Source organism: Sinocyclocheilus anshuiensis, unplaced genomic scaffold, assembly GCF_001515605.1.
Source record: "Sinocyclocheilus anshuiensis isolate Anshui unplaced genomic scaffold, SAMN03320099.WGS_v1.1 scaffold475, whole genome shotgun sequence".
NCBI classification, from domain to species: domain Eukaryota; kingdom Metazoa; phylum Chordata; class Actinopteri; order Cypriniformes; family Cyprinidae; genus Sinocyclocheilus; species Sinocyclocheilus anshuiensis.
Window position 1 is genome coordinate 1,535,121 of NW_015549650.1, and position 26,321 is coordinate 1,561,441.

At 42.2% G+C, this 26,321-nt stretch overlaps 1 protein-coding gene across 3 annotated transcripts in view; it reads right to left on the bottom strand.

Annotated features, from left to right (window-relative positions):
* The window catches only part of LOC107660223 (homeobox protein Meis1-like), a 59,067-nt gene that overhangs the window by 16,163 nt on the left and 16,583 nt on the right, over positions 1-26,321 (bottom strand). For 2 of the 3 annotated variants that reach the window (XM_016449490.1, XM_016449489.1), the window contains exon 8: positions 14,657-14,802. In XM_016449490.1, coding sequence (XP_016304976.1) covers positions 14,657-14,802 — 146 coding nt within the window. Of the gene's footprint in view, positions 1-14,656; positions 14,803-15,455; positions 15,602-26,321 lie in introns of all 3 variants that reach the window. The other variant, XM_016449488.1, reaches the window with a different exon arrangement.

The following is a 26,321-nucleotide window of genomic DNA, read 5'->3' on the forward strand; positions in this document are numbered from 1 at the left end:
TTATGTGATCTAACATATAGCGTTGAAAAGGAAGACATTGGCAATTGTGATTCTGATTCATCCTTTGAGAGGTATAATAAGAACAAGGCTTCCAAATGAGCAAACAGAAATATAAAAATGGTTGGCGCCATGGGTTGTCTGCTCTTTTTTTCGAGCAATAATAAATTGTAATGTCTTTCATGTTGCTGAATGCATGTTTATTTACTGGTACTGCCAGAGAAGCGAGCTGTTTTCCTGTCACTCTGTCATTTTCATGTGATCCAATTGTAGGTAATTGGAACAAACTGTGGATAATCTCATGCAGAAAGTTATAATTGTAGTGTCGCCTCAAGCCATTCCTACATAGATTTTAAGAATTATTTTATTTATTTATTTATTTTGCCTTATCATATGTTTCCAGTGTCGATCTTTATAAACCACAATGATGAGGTTTGTGTGAAACCAGGGCCAGGACTGGAAATGTGAGAAAACAACATTCCAGCCTCTTTCACTGTCATGTGATCAGTGATAATCGCTGATAATAGGCATTTGAGTATCAAAAATGTAATGACAGTCAGCCATAATCATAAATTCAACGTATATCTCCAACATCAGATTTACAAATGAACTGTGGAGAAAAAATGGCACTGAGTGTGGCGTGATGGCTAGTCAGCCCTATAGTGAAGTGAACATGTCTGGACAAAAGTATCTGAGGCCTCATCACTTTTAGGTGGAAAGTTGTGTCAAAGATTATGTGACAGCACAAACACTAACTGCTGTCCAACAAAGAATGACTCCAGCTCAGGGCCGCTACAGTTCCAGTTATGAGAAAACTGTTCTGCTCACTACCTCTCCTACACTGAAAGATTTTATGGACAGCAGGTTAAATTCAGCTTGGTTTCACTCAGACAGCATGATTTGGAAAGAAGAATTTATTTTTTTGCCAGACCATTTGCATACAAGTTTCTTTTGCAGTCCACTATTTTGAAACGGTCTCTTCTACAGCTATGTTTTGTCAGTCATTATGTGGTCTACACTTGTAAAGGTAGATGTAACTAAGAGAGTCATGCACACTAAAATTCACATATTAAATATCTTAAGAACACTGATGAAGTATAGAATGAAGAATGCATCGGCTTCGCTTTTAAGAAAAGAAGTGGGAGGAGGACTGTCAACTAAGGCAACTTGTTAGACAACTTTACCAAAAGAAATGTTACAACAATGCACAATGGGGTGGAGAAAACGAGCAGTCAGGTTTCAGCTCAACTTAAATGTAACCTAATCCTATCCTAACTTCTCAGTAAATCCTAGAAACCCCATACAAAGACCTGTTCTGTGATTGACAGGTGGCTCTGACCGTGAGCATTCAGCAGTACCCAAACATGATTCCTGTACAAATGCCAACTGGGTCAAGCTCTTCCGCCCACAGCATCGTACGTGACTCACCTTTGTTGTCATAACGACCTCGAGGTAGCCACACCTGTATTTGAGCAGAATGGGGAAGCAGTGACTGAAGCCCCAATTACAGTTATTACTTGTCATATCTGGAAAACATCCAGATATGATTTATTGACATTTAAAGGCCATGCCTTTTTTTTTTTGGTGGTTTCTATTTAAATTGTCCAGAATCTATTTGCAATCATGACAGGTGATGGATAAATTCTATCACTAAAATGACTGGATTGTTATTTTTGTTGTTGTTTTGGACCTTTCTTTATGCTAAATACATATATTTTTAGCTATGTCTGACCTTATTTTCACATTCTTTGCAAATTGTTTTGTTGCACCAATATTTGCCTGTTTTTGTCTGTGGTGCACTGATGCCTGTTCTCAAACAGGTTCCCGTAATTTTGCAGTTCTTTCTGCAGATTTTGGATTTCTGCAACCCCCTCCCTTATGGCATCCCTAAATGTTCTTCCATTCTGTCTCTTTCAATAATCTTCTCACACATCTTTGCCTTACTTGTGAGACTGATGTACTTCATAAATGCGTTCATAAACTCATGAAGTGGATATGTACAGAAACCATTTTTTTTTTTTCATTGTATGGGTCTCCAAACACCAAATTATCTCTATGCGTCAAAACAGTGTGATTTAGATTCTGGTTTAACTGAGAGAAACCAACAGATTTGATAATAGTCAGAGAGCGACTGAGTATTTTAATCCTCTTGGATTTCTCAGGGTCTCATGATGCTTTAATGAGAAAGCAATAATACTGCCTAAAGAACAGATGGGAAATCTCAACGCATCTTCCCTGTTTCCTTTCACCTATCTTAATGATACGTCTTGTCCAAATATACTACTCCTTTCATCAGAATTTCCAGCCTCTTCTGCACTGGTGGATACCAAGCCAATAATGTCCTCCCCATGCTAAATTCTCCATCATGTATCTTATCTATGTGTGTGTGTGTGTCTGTGTCTAGCAGTGCATCAACAATAGTCCCTCCCGGTCTTCCTCCGCGGCCCCCTCAGACAGGCAATGGCGGGGAAGAGTGTAGAGTCCGTGTCCTATCAGCGAGATAAGAGAGGTGAACAGGTATCTCCCATTCTCTTGTGCTCTCTCTGAGTCGAAGATTGCTGCTCGAAAAAGAACTCAGACTTCCCCCCCTAACCGTTGGTTGACTCTGCTCTCCTTACACACAATTCAGAGCGATGGCCGAGAATGCTGTTTTGAATACAGCCAAGATATGAGGAGTCAAGTTGTGTCAGGAGACCTTTCCGTGGGAGAGGGTAGAATTCCAGTATTTACTGCACTGTACCCTGAAAGCTGAGAGGTACAACCCAGACTATGAGAGCAGAAACATGAGAGGTGTGTACTCTTGGTCTTTATGTCTTTGTTGGGAGAGTTGTGTCTATGTAGAACAGGGAGGAGGAGGTCTGGATGAGCTCCAGCTGCGCTCCTTATCAGGTCCTTAGACAGGATTCTCTGGTTCACTGTGAGGGGAGAACTATTTTGGAAGTTCCTTTCATCTCTGTGTTTTCTTCATCATTTTGCTTCCCCCACAAAAAAGCCAGAATCCCAGCATAATTTCTGTACCCGTCAACTCCCAGGGTTAGCTAGGGCCACATACTGAACACATCCTCCCCCCAGTCACTGTGGACATGTCTTTTTGTGTTCCATTTAACCAGTTAATTACAATCAGCCACAACCCCCTCTCCTCCAATCTGCTGCCTTCATTACCCACATTACCGTTATTATCGTTATGTTCTATTTAAGGGAACATTTCTCTCTATCCTGTGCGATTTGGATTAAAGAAGCTTTCCACACAAGATTAACTTAATAAAATAAGTGTGTGCTGAACATGGTGCTTATTCTTCACACAGAAAATGAGTGGGGAGGCATGGCACAAAAACGACGCATGCCCCTTGAGTTGCATGACACAGGAATTAATCCCAGTGGCTCCATCTGACAATGCCTCCACTAAGTGCCCATCTAAGCAATGTGATGTCTAAATACTAAATAAGTTGCAGAGGTGACTCAGGTCAACAGGTCCTTTCAAGGTAAATATGTAAGGGTTCATTTCAGCTAGGTTTCCTACTACTGCCTCTCTTCCATATTCCTTGTGGCTAATCCCCATGGAAGTCAAGCTGCCCCTGAGGAATGCCTGAGGCTTGATCCAGGGGCCATTTTGGCCAAGCTGTCTACTGAGTATCATTTCAACATCCCTAAGCAATGTGATGTCTAAATACTAAATAAGTTGCAGAGGTGACTCAGGTCAACAGGTCCTTTCAAGGTAAATATGTAAGGGTTCATTTCAGCTAGGTTTCCTACTACTGCCTCTCTTCCATATTCCTTGTGGCTAATCCCCATGGAAGTCAAGCTGCCCCTGAGGAATGCCTGAGGCTTGATCCAGGGGCCATTTTGGCCGAGGTGTCTACTGAGTATCATTTCAACATCCCATCTCAGAACCAGCCACTGTACGTGTGGGCTGCGTCCACCACTCTTCTGTGGCTTGGCCTTTGAGAAAACAGGATTAGGTCTGAAGTTTAGTGCTCCACCTACTCCTGCTCTGCTAGCATTAACTGCACCAGAGCCACAGCTTCAGGCCTTCAGCAGATAGGGCCACCTACAACATCCAGCCCAAACCTTAGGCTGGGGGAGGAAGGATTACCCTTGATATTTGGCAAAGAGCATTATCATCTCACCAGAAAATTATGCACTTGTTGTCTTCGTCAGTAAGACACGCATGAGAGGAACAATCACTGCTTTGTTGGAAAGTTATTTATTGTCAAAGAAAGGTGTTATTGCTCAAGAGAGTCATGACCTCAGAGATATTTATTGGCTGAGGAAGAGTTGAGGCATTTCAAATTCCTTTTTGTGTATGTGGCATAAACACAACGTTTTGTCCTTTATTAAGAAAAAAACAAAACAAAATATGCTTCATATAGAAAACTGAAGAGAGAGAGTGAGTGAGAGGGAGAGAGTGAGCAAAAAATATAAAACAGCAAAGCTTCTGTAACCCAATTTCTTCCTAAGACTGATTCACCAATGAGGCAACAACAAAAGAGGGAGAAAGATCTTATATTTGGAAAACAACTAGAGGCTAGGGTTTAAGATGCCCTGGTGGAGTTGGTGACTGGCTGGCTCACAGGAAGTGGGAATGCTTCATTGGGAGCGCCACTAAGTTTGTAGCGAGCTAAGTCAACACAAAGCCAGCACATGAATTATTCACACACAGCATTTTTAGAAATCCTTGTACTACAACAAGCTAAAGCTGGGGAAATTTCACCCTTGGAAGGTTTTTTTTTTTTGCCATCTAATCTCCTCTTTTGATAAAGTAGGATATGTTTAATTTGGTTTCCAGCATCTTAATTAGTCATCCTCTGTTAAAAACATTTTTGTTGGTTTAGGGAAAAGGGTGTAACACAAGTGCTTTTGTGTAGAGAATAGGCACTCTTGGTTTGGAGGCAACTGAGGACAGAATGTAAGTCTAAAATTAAAGGATGGGTGTGGGCTGGAATACAAATCAGATCTATCCATATCTGTTTAAACTTCCAAGCCCACAATGTGCTAAATCAACATTATCAAATTTGAGCTAAGGGCTTTGCATTCAAAAATGCAAAGTGCAACAGGCAAAAGAAAAATAACACATATCTGGACACCAGGATTCGTAAGCCACTTTATTTGAAGACAGTGGCTGGTATTTGAATAGTTTTACATAGAGTAGAGCAGAGCTATATTTTTCATGGGGTGGCCTATAGCTTCAAGCTACACAAGACAAAGACTGCAAAGAGGTAAGCCAGGTTCAGGCACTGATCTAAAGTCAGTCGCAGTAGGGTAAGCAGTCTCTTATTCAGTCTCATTACAGATGCCAGGGTGGGGTGGGGAGTCTGTGTTTAAGGGGGATGCGTGTTGTTCCACACCTGCTGTTCACAGTCACACGGTAATAAGGGGGCCAGCCTGCAAACACTGACTGGAGCTTGGTGGACTGCGGCTGATGAGCCCGGGCTAATTCAGGGGTGATTATGTAGTTTACTGGACCACTAAACCTCTCTAAGCTTGTAATTACAGCCTATTTGAGGGGGGAACATTCAAAAGCAATTCAGCTGCGCCGTGCCGTGCCATGCCGACCGCAGCTGGAGGTGGGCTGCCAGCATTCGGCGGGGGAGTCTAATATCTGCTGGGATGGGGATTTTAGCACAGTCAGTCAGGTAGCATCATGGACACATGCCACCTCGGCCGGCCCTGTTCCAGAGAGTGCCAGCCAGCAGCTTTGGTTGACACACAAAACCAGAGCGGCTTGTGATCGTTTAAAGCTGATAAAAACCCAAAAGATTGTTTTAGCTATTGACAAGAGGACTGCGAGTGAAATGCAAAGCAGTGCTATTAATGCATGCTTCGGTACACAAGCTACTCCACCCTCCTGCCTCCCAGTAGCCAAAACTGGATTTGTTGAAGGCGGGGGCCGAGTGGCAGGAGCAGGAACTCATGGTGCATTAAATGTTAAGAAAATCAGGTTACCATATTGCACCTTGACCAAATAATCCTTCCCAATGCCTTTACTCTCAAGGAAATCATCCTTTAGCTAATTCCACTGAAATGTGATACTCAAAGGAAGCAATTTCGGAACCACAAAAAAATTCTAATAACCTGTGCGATATTATTATGTTATTATCATAATTACCCTTTTGCCGTGGCTGTTTTAATTAATGTTCAATGGAGGGCCTGAGGGGAGGAGAAACCTGGTCATGGTTGGAAAAGAGTTAAAGATGGTAAAGGTATTTTACAATTGCTCCCTTATGTCATTTCACTGTCTCAATAAAAGAAGGGCAGACTGAAGGAAGGAAGAACACAGAAACATATTTCTCCTCTCTCCTCTTTTTTTGCGATCTTGTTTTATCTCCTTCTCCTACCTCTTCTTTCTTTCATTCTCTCTCTCTATCTCTCTTTCACTTAGCGGAATACAGATCTTTCTCCATCGGTGCACAGCTTATACAAATCAATGACTTAATCAGTCGTAACAAACATGTGAGCAGCGCCTTGCCTCTGTCTGCTTCCTTTCCCACCACAGCTAAAACACTCTGCTGATAACAGAAAGAAGAATAAAAAGGCCCATGGACCAAAACTCTCATCCTCTCTCTTAGTGATCTCACTTTCTATTAACGTATGAATCTAATCTGATAAAATGTGGCCACGTCTGGTTCAAGACACATTGCAGATTCCTTACACAGAAGGGAGTGATCCCTTGGCTACATGCAGCAATCTCCATGGGGACGACATGGATCAGCAGGTGCTCTCAATGCAACTCCCATGCAGCCATGCATCCCTTATTGCGACAGGAAACACCATGCACTCAGCGTGGCAGGAAAAGGTCAAGATCCACTATCAGAGCTAAATGGAGAGAAACCTATTCAATAGTTGAATATATGCCAGGTCCTGGATAAAGTTAAGGCAAATAAGACAAATCTAAGAGGTTTTAAGTGTCTGAGACCATTTCCCCTTTGTTCATCGTCTTGGGAAATCAATGACAACAAAGACAACGGCACTTTAAAAGGGTCTTGGATTCAGTGCACAGGACATGCTAGGTCCATTAAACAATGTATGCACTTACGCATGATGGTATAAAATAATTGAATTTATCTCCTCTCCAAGCCAGCACACTTAATGATACACTATAGACTATAAAATGCTTGCTCCTTTTTTCTGGTTTTGGACCACTTTGCTTGAAAAATGGAATAGGTAAATGCAGAATAAAGCAGTATCAGTCTAGGTGTGCCTGATGCTGATGCAGAAATGTGTAAATGTGTGTTTTAATTTGTGTGTACTTTTTTCAGGCACATTGCCAGACAATTATTCTGTTGATGCTCTGTGACTCCTTCACGAAGGGAAAAAAGCCCCATCAAGAGGCCTGAGAGTAGTGCCTTTTCCTCCTGAAGAACTGTTTGTCCCCAGATGAAAAGCACAATTAGCTCTGAGCAGCACGCATGGCTGAGATTACAAGTAGGAGGAACTGAATTGATAAATTAGTTCAGCAAACGTGCAAACTGATTACCACGTCTCTGCTGCCATATAATCCATCAGGCATACACTGGCGAGCACATGCACACAATACATAGTGAGCCAAGAGTATCTGGGACAGACTGCTGGAGCTCTGCTCTGTGGGGGAATGCTCTGCAGTTGCTATAAGTAAAAGGTATTGAGCTGCTGACTGCAGGCGGAAAGATCCCTGAGCACTGACGATTACAGCATAGCTAGGGTAATTCAGCAAAGCCTGGTCTGAATCAACACACATAGCACCTTCTAAAAACAACAATGGATCTTTACCAGACCATAGCTAAACCCTGGGCAACTGGACACCTCTGATTAAGATGCATTACAGAACAGAGCATGTTGGACTGACACCCAAAGATTCAAATTGGCAATGCTGTGGAATGTAGACGTGTATAGACATCCAAATATTGTTGTTTCCACTGTCATTATGTCACCTCAGGTTGTATCCTCTGCCCTTCCCTGGTTTGACAGTGGATCAAGCACCTACCGTAATCCCTGATTAACATCCTCCCTAAATGCCCCATAAGTCCATCCCAATGACAAATGAACTAACACTACTATGGTCACCAACAATGGGTGCTTAGTGGATATCTAAATGGAATGTACCAGACTTCAGGATATTTATACTGTATTTCCTCAGTTGGCTTTTGAATGTCTTTGACAGACAGACTGCTCAGGAGGTGGTGAATATAGGAGAACCTTGCACCACATCTGAGTTCATGCTGACAGAGCGTTTTAATGGGATTTACACAGAAACTAGAACTAAGAGATAGACAGCACGTTTTCTCATGTTAAGACAATGGCTGGTATGCAGAGAGAAGACCATGCAGGCCTGGCATGATCTCACACTAAACAGATGCTAGCTGCTAACTCTTCACAAGTAGCTGATAATGAAATACAATACTGTTATAATATCGCAGGCCAGCGTATAACTTTCTCTAACTGACAACGTAACGGAACTGCTTAAGAGTGCATGTTAACAAGCTGGATGGATGGAATTCAGAATTCAGCTTGTGGAAAATAGAGTATGTGAACATTATCTTCTTCATTGACGTGGCTGCAACAGTGGCTGGCCCTGTGGGTATTATAAAATTGTCAGGTTCTTGAGAGCAGTGAGGAAGACTGATGGGAGAGTAAGACTGAGAGACAGCTCTCATCTGGACCAGTTATGCTCTAACAGTTCATAGGTTACATGAAGTAAAACTTAACAGCCTTTCAGGGACATTACAGAGGAAAGGAGCCAACTCACTGCGTAGGGACACAAAAAGAGTGAGTGGTGTCAATTAAACATGGCTCTTTCTTTGTTCCAAAGCCTCAGTCCAAAGGTGCAGCTGATGTTGGAACGCCATGGTGGGCTTGGAAAAAGCTCTACTGACATGATGCTCATCAATCAAGGCACAGATGGCTTGTGAAAGGCCGTGTCAGCAGTGACAGAGCAGCGTCCATCCACCTCTCCTTGCACCATATGGATTTTACCAATTCGATCCATTCTGTCCATGACACACCAATGCCTTTTACGCTGTCACCCTCGAAGGCTTGCCAATGATGGATATACAGTCTTTTTCCACCCTCTCTCTCTTTCCCTCTCTGGAGGTGAGGGGTGGGGGTGCAGGGGGTTGTCTATCCACAAAGACCAGCCCCGAAGAGTTGCCTGCCCCATATCCCAGGGGCCTGTCAGTGGGGTAATTGATGATGTTTTCATTGCAAGTTGTGAGAGCAGGGGGGCGCATCCTGCCTCAATGGGCAGCCACATCCCTAAGATTGTCTCAGCTGCCTCTTCTTTGACACCAGCTTTTATAAAAAGCATCAAGTCATTGCTTCCAAATGTCTCATACACACAAATAAACATGTATCCTCTCTCTCAAACAAGAACACCACGGAGACCAAAACAGCTACAACAGCTGATGTAGAGTCCCAGTTGGCTGTAAGAAACAGAGTAAAATGGCAAAGACACAGTTCAGAAGAACATAAAGTACAGAGGGAGGCAAGAAAGAAGCCTTTTTTTTTCAAAGATCCACAATGCTTGATCCTCACTGTCTGAAGAATTCCTTGAAGCTATTTCAATTTTGTGGCGCCTCCAGTACTCACTGCTACTTAGATGAAATTAAGAAATAACCAGCGACCTTAGGCTGCTAAATTCAATTTTCAAAGATTAATCTGCACAGACTTTCTGCTTGTTTAAAAAAAAACGAATGAATGAATAAACAAATGTAAAAACAATATACACTCCGAGCACCAATTTCTTAGGAGTGACTGGCTTCAGTCATTTGATTTGTGTTGAGGTTTGGACTTGTGTGGTAAAGATGAGAGAAAATTTGAGAGTAGGGCTCTATACCAAAGCAAATGCGAATTGCCACGCTGGGGTTGCCATGGGTGCGCTGATATTCTAGGGCTTCAGCAATAAACAACCACGGACTAATGGCATCTGAGGCCTGGTTGACCTCTGACCTCTAATGGCTGGGGTGGCTTTTTTGACAAGGCCATTCAGAGTGGGCTCTTGGCTAACTGTTACCATGCCTAAAGTTTGTTTACAAGTACTTCACTCTTCTTGACAAAGAAGAGTCAGCCGGGAGCCTCACTTGCAATAATGGCATCCATGTTTTAACGCGATACAAAATGGATGCTGTGATGTTATGTAGAAAGGCAAATTGGAGGGTGTTTATGTTTCTAGAGGATAGTACAAATGCTTGTTACCTTTACAAAACTTACTGCTGTATTGTCAAGTTTTTGAAAACTACCATGATGGTAATTCTATGGTATTCTTTGGGTGACATGTAAATACGATGGCATGGCATATATCATTTTTTTTTTCTAAAATTTGTATGTTTGACAATCCATTTGAATGTGTTTATGATGTGTAAATTAAATTATTTTTTTGTTGAGGCGATAACATGATAACAGGTTAGCATGACAACCAAAGGTGGTCAAGGCAGCATATCGTCTGGTCCGAACCCTTGTGATAAGGTCTGTCAGGGCACCCAGTTGCTATGGCGATATGAGTGGCAGGGTCTTACTGTTTGAACAATGTCAACACACAGCACTCCATTTCACAGACAACTTTTAGGATAGTATCTAATGCTGAGTGCTATGAATTTCATTAAGTTTAAAAAAAAAATGTGGCTCTATCTTTTGGTCATAATAATAGAAACACTCCTATTTTGCTATGCATCGCAATTGCATTATATATATTCTGCTGCCCTGCAGATTTTGATTAATGTGGGAGACATTTAACAGTAAATTAACTTGACTTAAAAAGTAAATTAAAATGGACATGTAGGAAATTTCACTGCTTTGTGCCAAATGTATGCCTCCCCACCAGTGTTGTTTTAAAGTAAAACCGAGAAGTCCAGTCTCTTGAAAACCCCTCTGTGCTTTCCAAGCACTACTTATTGAGGAGGTCATATGCTGAACATCTGTAATTTTGCCCAGGAAATCATCAGCAGGCCAACTCAAACCCGACTCTCTCCCCCCGACTCCAGCCTCCAACTATGGGGCAACAAATTCAGCCCAACTCCCCGAAGAGGACACAGCCCGTTCCCCCTCCTGCTGGTCCAACCAGCTCAGGGCCCTCTGCACGATTCAGTCCATCGAGTGCAGAAATGAGTTATAGCGTTTTTCACACCTGGTTCTGCTCAAGATGCAGCACAGTTGAGGTTTGGCAAAATGTGCTCCCAGCGAGTAAGAGAAAAACAAGAATGTTGCCTCCACCAGAATTGTCACATGTGTGTGAAGAAGGTGCTAAATTGGAGCATAATTGCATTAAAACTGATTATGCCTTCCAGTTTCATTTCGAACACAAGCAGCACATAAAATGGGGGGGGGGAAGGGCGATTGCATTTTGTGCTGTGGTTTGCTTTTTACGAGCTGTGATGGAGGCTCCCTCACCTTTTCTGGTTCTGTGTACAAACAGAATGAAGCCCAGAGCCCGGCGTGCCAGCCTAATATTTGGCTGTTCCAGGATCGGTCCTCACTGCGGCTGCATAGCAACAATCTGAAGCCTGGCTTTCATCTAATTACTCTATCACATAATTTTGCAAATTGCCCTTTCACTGGGGAGCTGAGTGCAAAAACATAAGCACAGCGGGATTTGGGGCAATGGCTTCCATTTATTACTAATTTCTCGTTAAATTAAACAAGAAAATACTGTTTGTGAGATAGAGAGTGAAAATCAGGAGGGAACAAGGAATGGGAAGGAGGGGGACAAAGAGTCCAATTTCATGGCAACAGGAACAGGAAAGCTGCTCAGTGCACCCAACATTCCTCTCCAGGATGCCTGGCACAATCACACTATCTTTCTCAGATGAAAAAAAACAACTTTAAAGCAGGAACAATAACAAGTTTAGGGTTTTTGTTGTTGTTGTTGTTGTTGTTTTTTTTACTTCACCACAAAGTTTATTGGAATGTGTTCACGCCAGTTTTACAGCATACTAAAACACTTTTGAGTGGCAAGTAATTAGCTAGCATCTCTCGCCATACTATTCTCAGACCTGTAAATGCCCGCTTCCACTTGCCCTCAAGCCGGCTAATAACCGGGGATTGAAAACAACTGATTAAAGAGCAGCTTCAGGGTGTTGCTACCCCATAAGCCTTCACTGTCTCCTCTGTATCTCTCTCCATTCCGCTTATTGTTTCCTATCCTCCTCTCTTCCACCAAATGGCTCATCAGAATAATCTTGTACTGCCACCCACTTCACACACTTCCGTCTCGGCACAATGGCTTCACTGGTTGATTCATGTGACGTGCAAAGAGTGCATTCTTGCTGCAGTTGGGCCCTGAACTGCAAGACATATGTAATCTATATTTATCTGAGACAGAAGGCTATCATATGTGTGTGTTGTTTGTGCCGCTTGCTAATTGCCGCTGTCTTTATCTCCAAGGGCCAGACCTGAGGACTGTTCCTTTACACATCGATTCAGATGAAAAGGGACATCGCAGGTTCAGCAACTACCTTTTCCAACAATCCTGTGCTCTCACACTTTCTCTTACGTCTTTGTGGCCCCACTTGAGACTTTCCGATGTCCTTTTAGTAAAAGCCAGTTGGAGACGGAAGGCGAGAAGACTGCATTGTCCGTAGGTTCAGTCATCCGTGCCTCATGTGCTGTGTGTTGTTTTGTTCTCCACACAAATGCTGAGCTGTCAGAGTGAAGCATTTGAAGCAGAGTGAAATGAGTCTAATTTCCCGAGTTTGCTGTAAGGAGCACTGTGCAAACCTATTAATGGCAGAGACCAAAAGTGTTTCCATTTATGTTTCGATCTGACTCTCTGTCTCAGTATTAAAGTTAAATTCCTTTCTCTCACTTTCTGTCTGTCTCTCAATCTATCTCTCTTTTTCTCTCATGCTTTCTTCTCAGACACTTTAGTAGGAATTCTGATGCCATATTATTGGTTTCTCTATTTTTCTTTTAATCTCACGCACTGAGTTTTGAGGCATGTTTACACTGGCAATGAGATGCACAGCAATAATAACTCATTTTCAATAAACTGGAGATTTTTGGTGACATAAGCAATTGTGATGGTTGGCGATATAGCAAAGAATTTCAACTTAATGTAAATGAGCATGGATGCAATTCTGCGACTACCAATGGGAATACAGAAACGGATCTGCAGCCTGGTACAGTTGAATACTACAGTCAAGTAGGAACGTCTACGAGCAATCACTGTCATTGTAAATACCTCTTTACTGCAAAAGAGTCCTGTGCCGTCATGATAGTAGGTTGTTGCTAGAGCACTGCTAAGTGCTTGCTAGGGTGAAAAAATAAATCTGAGTGCTTACATATAATAGCACGTCTTTCCTTAACAAGCCACATGATTTAAGATATACAGAGTATAAAAGACAAGTTACGTTCCTAAGTTTAATATTTAAGGTTAGGGTTTAAGCAATAGTAATAGTAGTATTCTAAGCCTTACCTAAACCCTAACCATATGTTATATATGGTATTTTTGCATTTTTATACTACTAATAATAATATTTACTATTTATAAATTATATTTTACTTTCAAGCTGTCCTAAAAGGGAGGTTTTGTCAGATTTAGCAATCTTCCTTGTGACAACTTTGTCCCTACAGTATAGTTAAACACACTTGAGACAGAACAAGCCCTCAAAGACACAATACTGTCCACCATATTGGTCAGCCAAGACAAACAAGAAATTAAACTTCCATCAGTATGTGCTCTTGTGGTTCATGTGTACGTGTGTGTATGTGCGCCTGTGTGAACTGGCAAATGGCATTCTTTTCACACACCTTTCTCATGGGGCCGCTAAAGGTGGTAGTTGGTGGGGGTTTGAGAGTATGTATGTGTGTGTTGGGGGTGTGTTTGGAGCAGGTGAAGTTCTGGGGTGCTCAGGCATATTTCTGTGGCACAGATGTAGGAATGGAGGGGCCAAGGGGGAGCGAGCATGTGGGGGATTTTGGCACTGATCAAATGCACTCCCTTTTGACTGCAGAAACACATTTCCTTTCAACACCTAAAAATACATGTTGCTGGGCCATAATAGCTACTTCAGTCATAAAGTGTAACACAAACGAATAAGGCTTAAGTAATATATGTTTATTTAAAATAACCCTATGTGAACATTTCACTGTCTTTAATTAAGAGTCATTATTATTATGAGTGGTGCAGAGCCTGAATCTCGGTGTATGTGAGAGAGAGAGGCTGGCAGAGGTATGTTACGCCTGTGAGAAGCATAGATATATGGAGATAAGTGGTGTCTTGACAGCACTCCGATTACTTTGTGGTAAATGAAATAGAGGAAGTGAAATCCATCAAAGCAAGAGGAAGAGCCAACCACATCAATGGCCCATGCTGCTCTATCACTTCTCTATGGCAGGTGTAGACAGCCACAGTAAGAGAACTAACCACCAGTCCCAAAAACACATTCAACTAACCAGCTAACTCAGTTCTGATAGATGTACAATGGCCCCCAAAGGTATTTAGATGCTTATACCACTTGGTTTTAAATGTTTCTACAACTACATTTAGTCTTCTTTTTGAACATCATATATATATATATACAGTGGGTACGGAAAGTATTCAGACCCCCTTAAATTTTTCACTCTTTGTTATATTGCATAGCATTAGCACTACATTTGACCATTTCAGTGGCTTTGAAGTACAGCATGCAGTATTGGCTGTAGAAGGCCCAAAGAGAAGCAGAAAGAGGAAAGATCACTCTACTGGACTCACCGTCAAGTGCTGGAAGAGCCATGCCCTCATGATGTTGGTCGCCACTTTAGGGAAGATACCACGTTTTTTATTCCTCTTCTTCTCCTTGTCGGGGTCGTCATCATCTCCTGTGCTGGGTGACGCCACACTGTTGTCCAGTCCGTCACCTGTCAAAATACACACCACATACACACAGGAGTCATTTAAATGGTCAATTCCTCGCTCAACACTCATGCAGGCCTTTATTTTTTTTGTTTTAATTTTTCCATACTTTCCGTACCCACTGTATATATATATATATATATATATATACAATTTTTCCCCCGACCTAACAAACTTTGGCTTGTAAACTGTGCTTGTGCTATCGTTTTTAATAAATGCCACTTGGTTTGATATGTTCTTATACAATTAAATGATATCCCTACATCTTTAAATGTCGCTTTAGTGCTCAAATATTTTAGGGGCCATTGTATGTACCCTATGCCTATCTCCAGATACTAATTTTTCAGAGATTTCCTAAAATTCTCCACAAATAACAGTAGAAAGAATGGAAAACGACAGCTTACATCTGTATCAACTATCTTCAGCTTAAGGCTGTTTTTTTTTCCTTGGCTTAAAACTTAAGAGAGTGTGTGGTTAAGGCTAGGAAAGATAAAGTAAATTGTGTGTGTGTGTGTGTGTGTGTGTGTGTGAGCAAGCATGTGCGTAGCATTAGCACTACATTTGACCATTTCAGTGGCTTTGAAGTACAGCATGCAGTATTGGCTGTAGAAGGCCCAAAGAGAAGCAGAAAGAGGAAAGATCACTCTACTGGACTCACCGTCAAGTGCTGGAAGAGCCATGCCCTCATGATGTTGGTCGCCACTTTAGGGAAGATACCACGTTTTTTATTCCTCTTCTTCTCCTTGTCGGGGTCGTCATCATCTCCCGTGCTAGGTGACGCCACACTGTTGTCTAGCCCGTCACCTGTCACAAACACACAGGGAGTCAGTGGACAGTCAGTTCCTGGTCAATAGCAAAAACACTCAAACAGGCCTTGCATTATTTTTTAAGTTTTCCAAAAACTTGATAACAGGGTAAGTAGATAACAGGCAACAATAGTGCTTCAGTATAGCTTTAAAAGCATCACGTCTGAATGCATTCATTTTTAATACTTTTATAAATAACCCCCCTTTCTCATCCCCCACACAAACGCTCAGAGAGAGAGAGAGAGAGAGAGAGAGTGCAATGGACTTGTAAGGTCGCATTTCCCCTCTGCCTTCTAACACAGTGAGTCACCAAAGAATTGAGAATGACAGAGAGATTTAGTCTTCATTATCCCAGGGAAATATTGATTGAAGCTCGCCCCGGTGTCTTTTTACCTCAGGTGGGGGAGTTACACGCTATGAAAAAGAGGAAGGAGGGGGGTGAATATGGCTGCCACACAAAACGGCAGCTTTTCAAAGAGCTGCATTTTAATAACAATGCTGCATGGCTGCTTGCAGCAACCTGTGGGTGCTCTCTAAGGCTTTATAATGGGCAGTTCAACATACCAGAGCAGAGGAGATGGCTTACCTCGCCTTTTCAGCTTCATGTTGACGTTTTGCTTGCGTATGCTGATTTTATTCCTATCCCCGATTATTGTACACATTCTCCCTCAATGAGAGCCCAAACATGCAACTGAGAAGGCTTCTGATAATTGTTATTATGAACCCACGATTCAGATAATAAACCATAAAAGAAACACAAGTGAGGCAAACAACTGCACACTGCAAGGCTTTCAATAGCGGTGACACAGGAATGGAGAGAGTAACTTATTGATTACGTATAAAGCACTTCCAAAAGCCCAATTCGTACAGAGAGATTATGGTGGGTTAACTCTTTCTCTCGCTGTAGCTTTCAGTCAGCGACATAAGACACCTATATCATTGATAATTAATGGAAATGTCTGCAGTAATCCGGTTGGAGATAATTTTTTTTCCCCAGCTCCATGCATCAATAGAATAATCAAGGGTCTAAAAGAGTCTTTGCTCCCCATTACCTCAGGCAAAAGAATTCCTGAAAGCATGCCTTGCGGGCACCTGAATTATATACACCATTAGGAGAGCGAAGGCTTTCTACATTCCATATAAAACTCTCCGCCAGTCCTCTCCGCCTAGGAGAGAAGCCCCAGAAAAGACGCAGACGTTTTAAGTGAAGACTTATGTAGATACAATGGCTTTGCCTTTTACACAAGGGCACTTTCCCTCAGTCAGTCACTTACTGAGAAACTGACCAGAGCCGAATTGCCCTCCCCTCAACACACACAGACACAATAAAAAATTACTATGAGACGTCAAAGGCGAGTTTCGATTACATCATTTACTGATGCTTAGAGAGCAGTTTGTCTTCCGATTGTTTTTAGGCAAATAGAAATTCCCAGCTCCCATCTGGGAGGCAGTGGCACTGCTGGTTTGTAATCTAAGACACCATTTTCATTAGAATCAAATGCTCCAAATCCGGTGTAAAGACTAGTTCGTGTTCAGTAAAGCCTAAAATAATAAACTCAGAGCTTGTCCCATGTGAGTTAGCAAAACAGAAGCAAACACTGGATATCAGGTCAGACGGAGGAAGAAGGAAGGGGGCTACGACAAAAGAGTAAAAGAGGGCAGGGTGAGTGATGTCTGAGGTAACTCCGTTGCGTGTGTGCTCTCTTGAGCTTTTGTCTTCCGCCTCTTCTAGCCATTTTGAACTATTTAACCTCCCTTCCCCAATATTTTTCCTTAAAAACTGACCTCTGAAGGCTTAGACCTTCAAGTCAAAAGAGGGGGAGCGAAACGAAAGCTGTCAATTTTATTGGGATTTCCATTTTTGACGCAATTTGATACTGATTCAACTTGAGCCTGGGACTCATTTCACCTCTCTTTTAGCATTGTGATGTCATTGTAAGCACATGGCAGTGTCTATACAGTTGAGGTTTTTTTTTAGACAATACACATATTACATGTTCATTTATATGCTATTAAAAAGATGACATGTGACTTTAAGTGATTTTAGCCGTTTTCCTAACTTCCGCCATTTTGCTCATTTCAACACCTCTCGCCAAAACCCTGCCCTCCACAATCATGTCAGCAAAGCCAAACATGCAAAATGATTTACAAGAACAGAGCATTTCTGATTGGCTAAAAAGCTGTCTCTCCCCTCACTCGTTTTTTTCTGCCGTTTACAGAGCCTAGGGCTGTCACAGAGATGTGAGTTTTCTCAGGACACCTATTTTAGTGTGTCAGGAAGCAGGATGTGCCTATCGCTGTCAATTTTATTGGTATTTCCATCTTCGACGCAATTTGATACCGGTTCACCTAGTTCCAGTTCATCTAGGGCTAATTTTGCATCTATTTTAGCACTGGAGTGTAGGCACAGGCTTATGGCAGTGTCTATATGGCACTGTTGTGTCAAAATGTCAGGCCGTTGCCGAGCTTCTGCACTCTTCCTGCGCCAAATAAAGACGAATGATATGCGGCAAGACTGAAAAGGTGGAAATAATCATAAAAATGATGCTAGTCCATAAACAAGCTCACAGCCTCATTAGTACAGCAGTAGGCTCCACTGGCAGATTTATGCGCCTTTTCGCTGATGCCATGAGGAAATGCCAAGGGCGAACTTTGGCCAACTGCTAATGGGTTATGACAGCGTCTTAGCAACTACTGCAGGGAGGGGGGGCGCTCGGTCCGGTTCGCCACTGACAGAGAGGAAAATGTCATCTCATCTGGCCATGTGTGGTGGAGTCTATGCAGCAATTAGAGAGCAGGCCAGTGACTGGAGCAGGCCAGAGGCTGAGGAGGATGCCCCGCGGCTAACCAGGAAGAGAATTTTTTATGACCCCCTCATACACGCGCACACACATCCACGCGTGAGATCAGCCTGTGACGCTCTAGCTGCCTGGCTGCTGCTAGAATCAGGTTAGCGTCCCAACATGCCTTTGTCAGCCAGCTCTTCTGATTGGCTCATCCGCTCCATCTTGATACCTGTCTCCTGCTCTCTCGATCTCTCCGAACCATGTCACTCTCCACCACTCTCTCTTACTTACTCAAGGCGCTTTCTGACATTATCAGAAAGATGTAGGCTAATCTGTTATGATCTGATTACTCAAAAAGGACACTATCTGTTCCTCTCGCCTTGTGCATCCAAAACTCCAAAGTGTCAGCCATTTTTCTGCTGCTTTACAAATTTGCAGAGTGGCACTTCCAATCCATCGAGCACATTTCTGTGTCACTATGTCAAACGTTCATTTAAAAGCTACAAGAAAGATGACTTGACATTACATTTTTGAGATGGAGATCTACTGTATCACCTTTGCTGAACAGACCGGCTTAGGCTGGTTGGTTAGGTCTAGATGGTGGCTAGTATAGATAGTAGAATGGGCTGGTAAAGGTGAAGTACGTAATATATCTGCCACCGAGTGGGGCTACCTGTTTGTCCAAGCAATGGAAAACGGGAAGGTTATTTTTGCAATGTTGCAATTAAATAATAATAATTATTATTATTAACAATTTATATAACAACAGTAAAATTACAATGCTAATATTTATGTTTGTCTTTTTCTTCGCTTTCAAACGCTAAACCAAAGAGGTTTTATTTTTTTGCGGAAAACTGCAAAGAAACTTATTTTTTTTAAATGCTTCTGATTTATAATCCATTCTTGTTACACACTTGTGAAGATGATTGGCATGTTGCATTTTCAAATGCATGTCATATGCAACTAAAAACACACAGCACTTACAGTTAAGCAGTGAAGTTTGTGTGGAGCAGCATTTACTGTGAACTGTAAAAAGATCACAATGCTGCGCTTCACTCTGAAACACACAGCGCATCAGAGTATATTTTGATATATTTACAACTCAGTCTTTGCGATTTAATAATTGTGCTAAACCATATCACATTCTCAGGCATTGTTAAAAAAAATGTAAAATAAAAATAAAAAAGTTACCGGAAAGCGAGTAGTACTGTTCTCATATACTCTCCAATGCTGATTTTTACTTGCATTTGGCACTTGGCGAGTGTTAATTTTCGGCCCTGGTTATAAGTCAGGCTGTCATAGTTTATGCAGTAAAGCTTCTTGCCCAATTTTAAGAAGTGTTTTGACTAAATTTTATTGGCCATGGTCTGATGGATGGGGCCAAGCTGTGGAAACAGATTGGCTTTTGCTTTACACCACATTTGGTCCATGGATGATTTCTAGAGCACCTCTGGCCTCTCCCTGCGGAGGGAGTCAGGTGACCTGTACTGCTCTCTCACTCTCCCTTAGCATTTAAACACACTCTCATATGACTGTACTATGGCTTTCCTGGTCCTGCAAAATCTCAGCCTTAAGGGCCCGCCATCCGCCTTCTTTTCACTATGCACACATTCACACACGTTCACACACTCCTCATTCTAGCTCACACACACAGGGTTGCATATAAAGAGAGTGGGCGAATGGGAAGAGGGGAAGGTCGGGGAAGAAAAGATAAAGCCGGGTTCATTGTATTCAGGCCATTCACATGGTTAGAATGGACCAGGCAGCGGGGGTTCCTTTGCATGGGTCACAAGCGCCTCCCAACTCAAAAATATTCTGAACATGCAGGAATTCCTGCGGTATGATTCCCAACAAGAGACACTTAGATTAGCAGGGAGCTTGCCGTGTACGCTTGCCCCACTATACATTTTCTGTTCCTAAAATACATACAAACATTAGTAGCGGTCTGCTGACTGCAATCACTCCCTCCTCTAGCAAAATGGCCCGAGCTCTTCTAGTTTCTGACTTGGAAGGATAAATATAAAGGAAAGTAGAGGGTTTAAAGAGATGCAACATGGTGGCAATGTGGCAGATCTTTAGTTATGTTGACTCTGTTTTCCTCTTGATCACTTGTGTCTTGCGATATTTCCATGCACAGCTGTGCATATTTGTGTATTTATGCTGAACTTGCTAAGATAAATACTTTTTTGATTTATAATTATGTAGAAAAAAATAGCTCTGTAAATACTAATCTGCAGAGAGTCATAATTACAATCCGTAATTACCCGGGATTCATTTTAAATAATGACAGTTTTAAATAACTGCAGGCATCCTAAATAATGACAGTGCTTTTTCCTCCATTTCTTACGCATATGATGACACTGACAGATCTGTAATTCATAATTTGGGGGGTGGGAGAGTGTAATTACAAGTCTTTCTCCCATACCTCGTGTGTCTCTGTCATTGCTTCGCAGCGGGGCTAACAGAGAGGGTAATAAGTGCATAATGTTGCTCATATTTAGTGATATAATGCCTCTAATTAAACAGAGTCAGCCGTGTGCTGAGAGCTCCTCATGCATATTCCCAGGTCTCAGGGATCAGGCCGCTGACATACCCACAGGTGATGGCAAAAATGTCATTGCAAATGTTACGGCTCTCTTTCATCCGTGTCTGTGTAGGGGTCACTTCCACTGAAGCCCCCGACACGTTGGAAAGCATACTGAGGCCCAGGGGCACAAACACAGCATTAAACTGAGGTCTCTCTCACTCTCTCCCCTTCCCTCCCCTCCTCCTCTTTTCATTCTTCCTCCGGTCTGTGTGTCGAGGGGGGGGGACGGTCAAATGAAAGTGTAGGGCCCTGAGTTTACCCTTTCATGTCAAGCACTTTTACTGTGTAACTATTGATTTTTCTCCTTTGTCATTTTTTTTTTTATCTGAAGATATAAGGCGGGCAGAAAAGGCAGGCTGGTGAGGTTCAAACGGGAACACTTTAAGAGTCCTCTGATTCCACTGAGGCAACACACACTCTCCCTCGCTCTCTCTCTCTCGCTCTCTCAGACAGCTTTTGACACCTACTCCAGGGCCAGCTTTGTTCGATATCCACGCAGACCGGATGGCTGAGAGTAAAGTGTTTTTTAAAAAAGGAACATGGCTCGCAACAAAAGCTAAGAGTCTTCGCTGGCTCGCAACAACAGCACTACTGCAGCAGCCTGCCTGGAATTCAACTCATCTGAACGCTTTTAAACCGCTCATCATCTACTCTAGGTGAAACTAAAACAATAAACACAGCCAAATAAAGCCATGACACCCACCCTCTGACTCTGAAATATGAAATTCAATTAAGCATGGCAACTTTTCAATATAGGTAACAGACAGGGGCCTGGAGACAAACTGTTTTGTATTGTTCCTTTGTGTTTTTTTGGTAATGAGTGAAATGGAAACAGATCCATGTGATTAACTGCGGCGGTCTTCATTATTGGCTTCTGGCAGATAATTTTCCACATGGCAGCTATCTAAATGACACAGGCTAAGATAAGTGCTCTAATGCACAGGGATTTTCCCCAACTACAACGTATCGCCATCCATTGGGCTGTAGTACAGTAGATAATGTGAGGGTATTTCACTTCTAATAATAGCCTGCTTGGCGTCCCCTGCGTTTGTTAAATGTAGTTAACATTGAGAGTGAATTGTATGGCAGAATTACACACAATGATCCCCGCTTAAAAAAAAAAAAGAGCGGCACTGCTATTACTGAAAAGACGGAGAAAAAATTAAGTCATTCAAGTGAACTGTAACATCAAATGGCTTTTCTGTATTTGATAGGCTGCTCTTCATTCAGATTGGTGGATACATTATGTCCAAACATACTGCAGTTTAACAAAGAATTTCACTCAAGAAGTGTATAATAGCTGGAGAAAGCTAACGGTTAGCACTGTTATTCATCTCAATTGCATCTGCTTGACTAGGATTTATTTATTTATTTATTTTTTATTTGAGGCATTGAACTAAGACATAAACACCTTGTGACTAATCATTCTGGAGCTGCAGGAAAATTACATCCTAACACGCTGAGAACAGATTGACTACAAGACTTCAAGCATTTTGTTACTGACTTTTATATAGCTGTGCCGTCATATGCTGTCCTTCATTCAAAGTAGCAAATCCATTATGCCTATATATACTGCAGTCTAACGAAGGCCTCATTTTCACCTCTGTTAGACATGCTGAGGACACAGGAAGTGGAGCAGAGGGAATGTGGGGGAATTGTAGTTCTATCAGCTTGGGGTGAGCTAGGGAGATAAGGCTCAGGGCTGGAAGTGACGGAAACTGAGCTGGGCTGAACGTCTGCTTCCTGACAGCAACAGAGCAGGGGTGGCTGGACGTGGGCGATACCATTACATCTCGGCTGTGCAGTCCTCTATTGAGACCACAAAACACAAACACGCACTAACACATATATTCACAAAGAGCAGGAACAATTCTTGGAACTTTTTTGGCCATTTTTTTGGGTTATCGACCTGGGAATCTTTCTGGTTCCTGCCATTCTTTGACTCATTTGGGCTCCTAGGGCATGGCTGGTTATCAGGTTACCTCTCGCAAAAAAAAAAAAAAAAAAAAAAAAACCTAAGTGCACGCATGCTCGCAAACAAATGCATTCACTCTCTCTCAAGCACACATTAGGGCAAACACACCCTCTCTCCATACACATACACACCCTCTAAAAGTATACACACTTTTGTTTGTTTGTTATCTCTCTTTCACTCCTTAAATCTTAAAAAAAACGCTTGAGGAGGTCTTTATCTTTCCCCCTAAATCCCTTCAGCAGGTATCCATGTCAAAAGACCAGGGCTGGGCTCTGGGAGAGGATTGTTTAGTAAGGGTCAGTCCTGGGTCAAGCTTTCGGCCTGTTGTTAACACAGCCCTCCCCCTGGTGCCTTTTGCACCGGTATCCATCTGCACACACCTTCGTCCACCGCCACTCCAAAACTCCAGCACCCCAGCAAATAATCCCTCTCTGTGAGAAGTCTCTGGTGACAAATACAAAGGTCAAATAGCTTTAGCACACAGTGGAAGGGAAGCCAAATTCCCCAAATATGGAGCTTTGGTGGTGTTTACTCTCATGAAATTGGCTTTCTGGGGTGTCTCCAAATAGGCCTGGTAAATTCCTTTGTTCTTTGTTAGGCTTCATGCATTAATGGTCTTTGTGATAGAGGTTCTGACATGTCCAAATTTAATTATTTGGTGTCAAGTGGTATAGAAAAATTGTTATTCATCAGGGTAAATTTACATGTAAGGGAAAACAGCAACTGACATATCAAAGTCAATAAATTTGAACAGGATGACATATGGAAGAAAAAACTAACTATCAGAGAGTACAATCAGTAAAATTTGACCTGCTACCAAGCATCTCCTCGTCATATCTCTTCTGGACAGCACACTTTGTAACAGTCCCAGGACCTCACACGCACAGTCCTAGTCACTATCAGCAGGAAAATATTCTTCACGCAGTATTATCAGTAGGGCAGCATATGGCAAACTAGCAGCAGGCTACTCATCCTCATCCTCTTTGGAGGCTAAAATTAGAACAATACTGTTTGTGGCTTTAAGCTGGACTCGAACCCACTGTGATACCGCTAATAAAAAGACTGTCCTCCTGCTTAGAGAAAGAATGTACATCCCTACAGATCACAGGAGGATTATCCTGCTTGGATAATGTTTTTTCCTGCGATGGCTGCAGAAAGATTTATATTTTTAATCAGGTGTTCATCGTGGTTGACTAGAATAGCTCCTAAAGGTCAGTGGGGATAATGTAGAAGAGAATCGTCAACAAGAGACACCTTTTTGGCAGAGGATAACCCCAAAAAGAGATTGCTAATCTCTTTATCAAAGCCCTAAATAAACTAAGGCGAGTGCTTGTGACACAGCCACACAAGAGCACCTGATTAATTAACAAAGAGTTAAAGCCTGTTTATTTAATGTCACTCACTGTTCTTCAAACTCCCTTCCCAACATCCCCTCCATCCCTCCTTCTCCCTCCCTTCTTTTCCCTTCCTCTTCGCCTCCCTCCTTGGCCTTCCTGTCCTCTCTATCAGGCAAGCCAAATGGCAATAGCATATCTCTTTTGGGTGATATCAGCACTTTCCTGAAAAGTTGGATGTGTGCGTATCTGATAGACACCCGGTGGGTGCACACTGCTCCTCCCAGGTCACGCTGAGTAATGTTCACTCAGGTCTTCTACAGCAGACATAATGCATTGTGACACGTCAGTGATGAGTTGCGCTGATTTCTGTCAAATTCACATGAACCTCTCCAGCACAGATCAGATGACAGGGCACGGCATGGGGATTTTTCAAATGGAGCAAAGGGGTTTCCCAGCTATTAGATGCAGATCAGGAAAGGCAGCATAAATTGTGGAACATAACATGACCCCTCTTAACAGTGACCCTGCATCTGACGAATCAACAATGAATGAAGTGGACATCTTGAGTATTTATTAGAAAAAGAGCTCTTTTTACTAGCTATTTCAATTTCTATCAATGACAATCTAATAGTTCTGCAGTTGCTCTGAACTTACAGTAATGCTGCTAACCGGAATATCAAATGAAGAGAGAAAAGAGATGAAAGAATTCAAATTTGAGAATGTACAAGCAGATGAGCGATGATGACAGTGAGTGGCTGTAAAGGGAATATTTAGCAAACACCAAAATCTGTTTTTGGCAAGAAAAAAGGATTGGTTTAGAAGGACTTCCTGTACACATGGAGACAGATGCAAAGTGTCTACATCGATGCAGATCAGGAAAGGCAGAATAAATTGTGGAACATAACATGACCCCTCTTAACAGTGACCCTCCATCTGACGAATCAACAATGAATGAAGTGGACATCTTGAGTATTTATTAGAAAAAGAGCTCTTTTTACTAGCTATTTCAATTTCTATCAATGACAATCTAATAGTTCTGCAGTTGCTCTGAACTTACAGTAATGCTGCTAACCGGAATATCAAATGAAGAGAGAAAAGAGATGAAAGAATTCAAATTTGAGAATGTACAAGCAGATGAGCGATGATGACAGTGAGTGGCTGTAAAGGGAATATTTAGCAAACACCAAAATCTGTTTTTGGCAAGAAAAAAGGATTGGTTTAGAAGGACTTCCTGTACACATGGAGACAGATGCAAAGTGTCTACATCATTAACACACCACAATTATGGCATTTGATCTAAATTTAACATCTGCTTTCCACTTAAACTGAACATCACATTGCAAATGAGTCCAACCCAAAACTCCCTCTCCCTGGGGCTAAACATCCTTAAAGGTGAAGAGTGTAATTTCCACACTATTATTGGTACCCTAGAGAATCACAAAAATGATGGCTTTCAAACACTCGCCTGTCTTCCAATGTTAGAACAAACAAGCAGTCCTGCCCCACAACATAGGTTGAGACAGTTTTGGTTGCTTAAATAATTGCAATTCTTTTAGGTGCAACTAGAGGCACAGAAATTGCTCACTTCACCTTTAAGAGGTCAACGAGAAGAGATGCAACATTGTCACATTAAACCAAGTTATTATATCAAAGAATAAAAAAGAGTGGGTAGAAGAAGAGAAAGATGTCAGCAGTGCTATAGCCAGCCGTCTCCCAGAGTTCACATGATCGTGGGTGGGGGGAGAAGAGAAGTACTTCAGCAGTAGTTAAATCCCAGAGCAAACAGAAGAGCAAACACAACAGTGACACTTTATCATACCAGCTTTATGAGTATTATCTGCCCAGATACAAGGTTCTCAATCAGGCTATGAAAGCTTGTTAAAGGCAATGATTAGGAAAGCAGAAGAAACAGCTGATATATGGGGAAAGGAGGGGGGGCAGGTTGTTTACTTGCCCTTTCTCACTTTTCACTCTCTTTTTTCTCACATGACACAGGACATCAGCCTAATCCCAAAGGCAAACTGCCCCTTGGT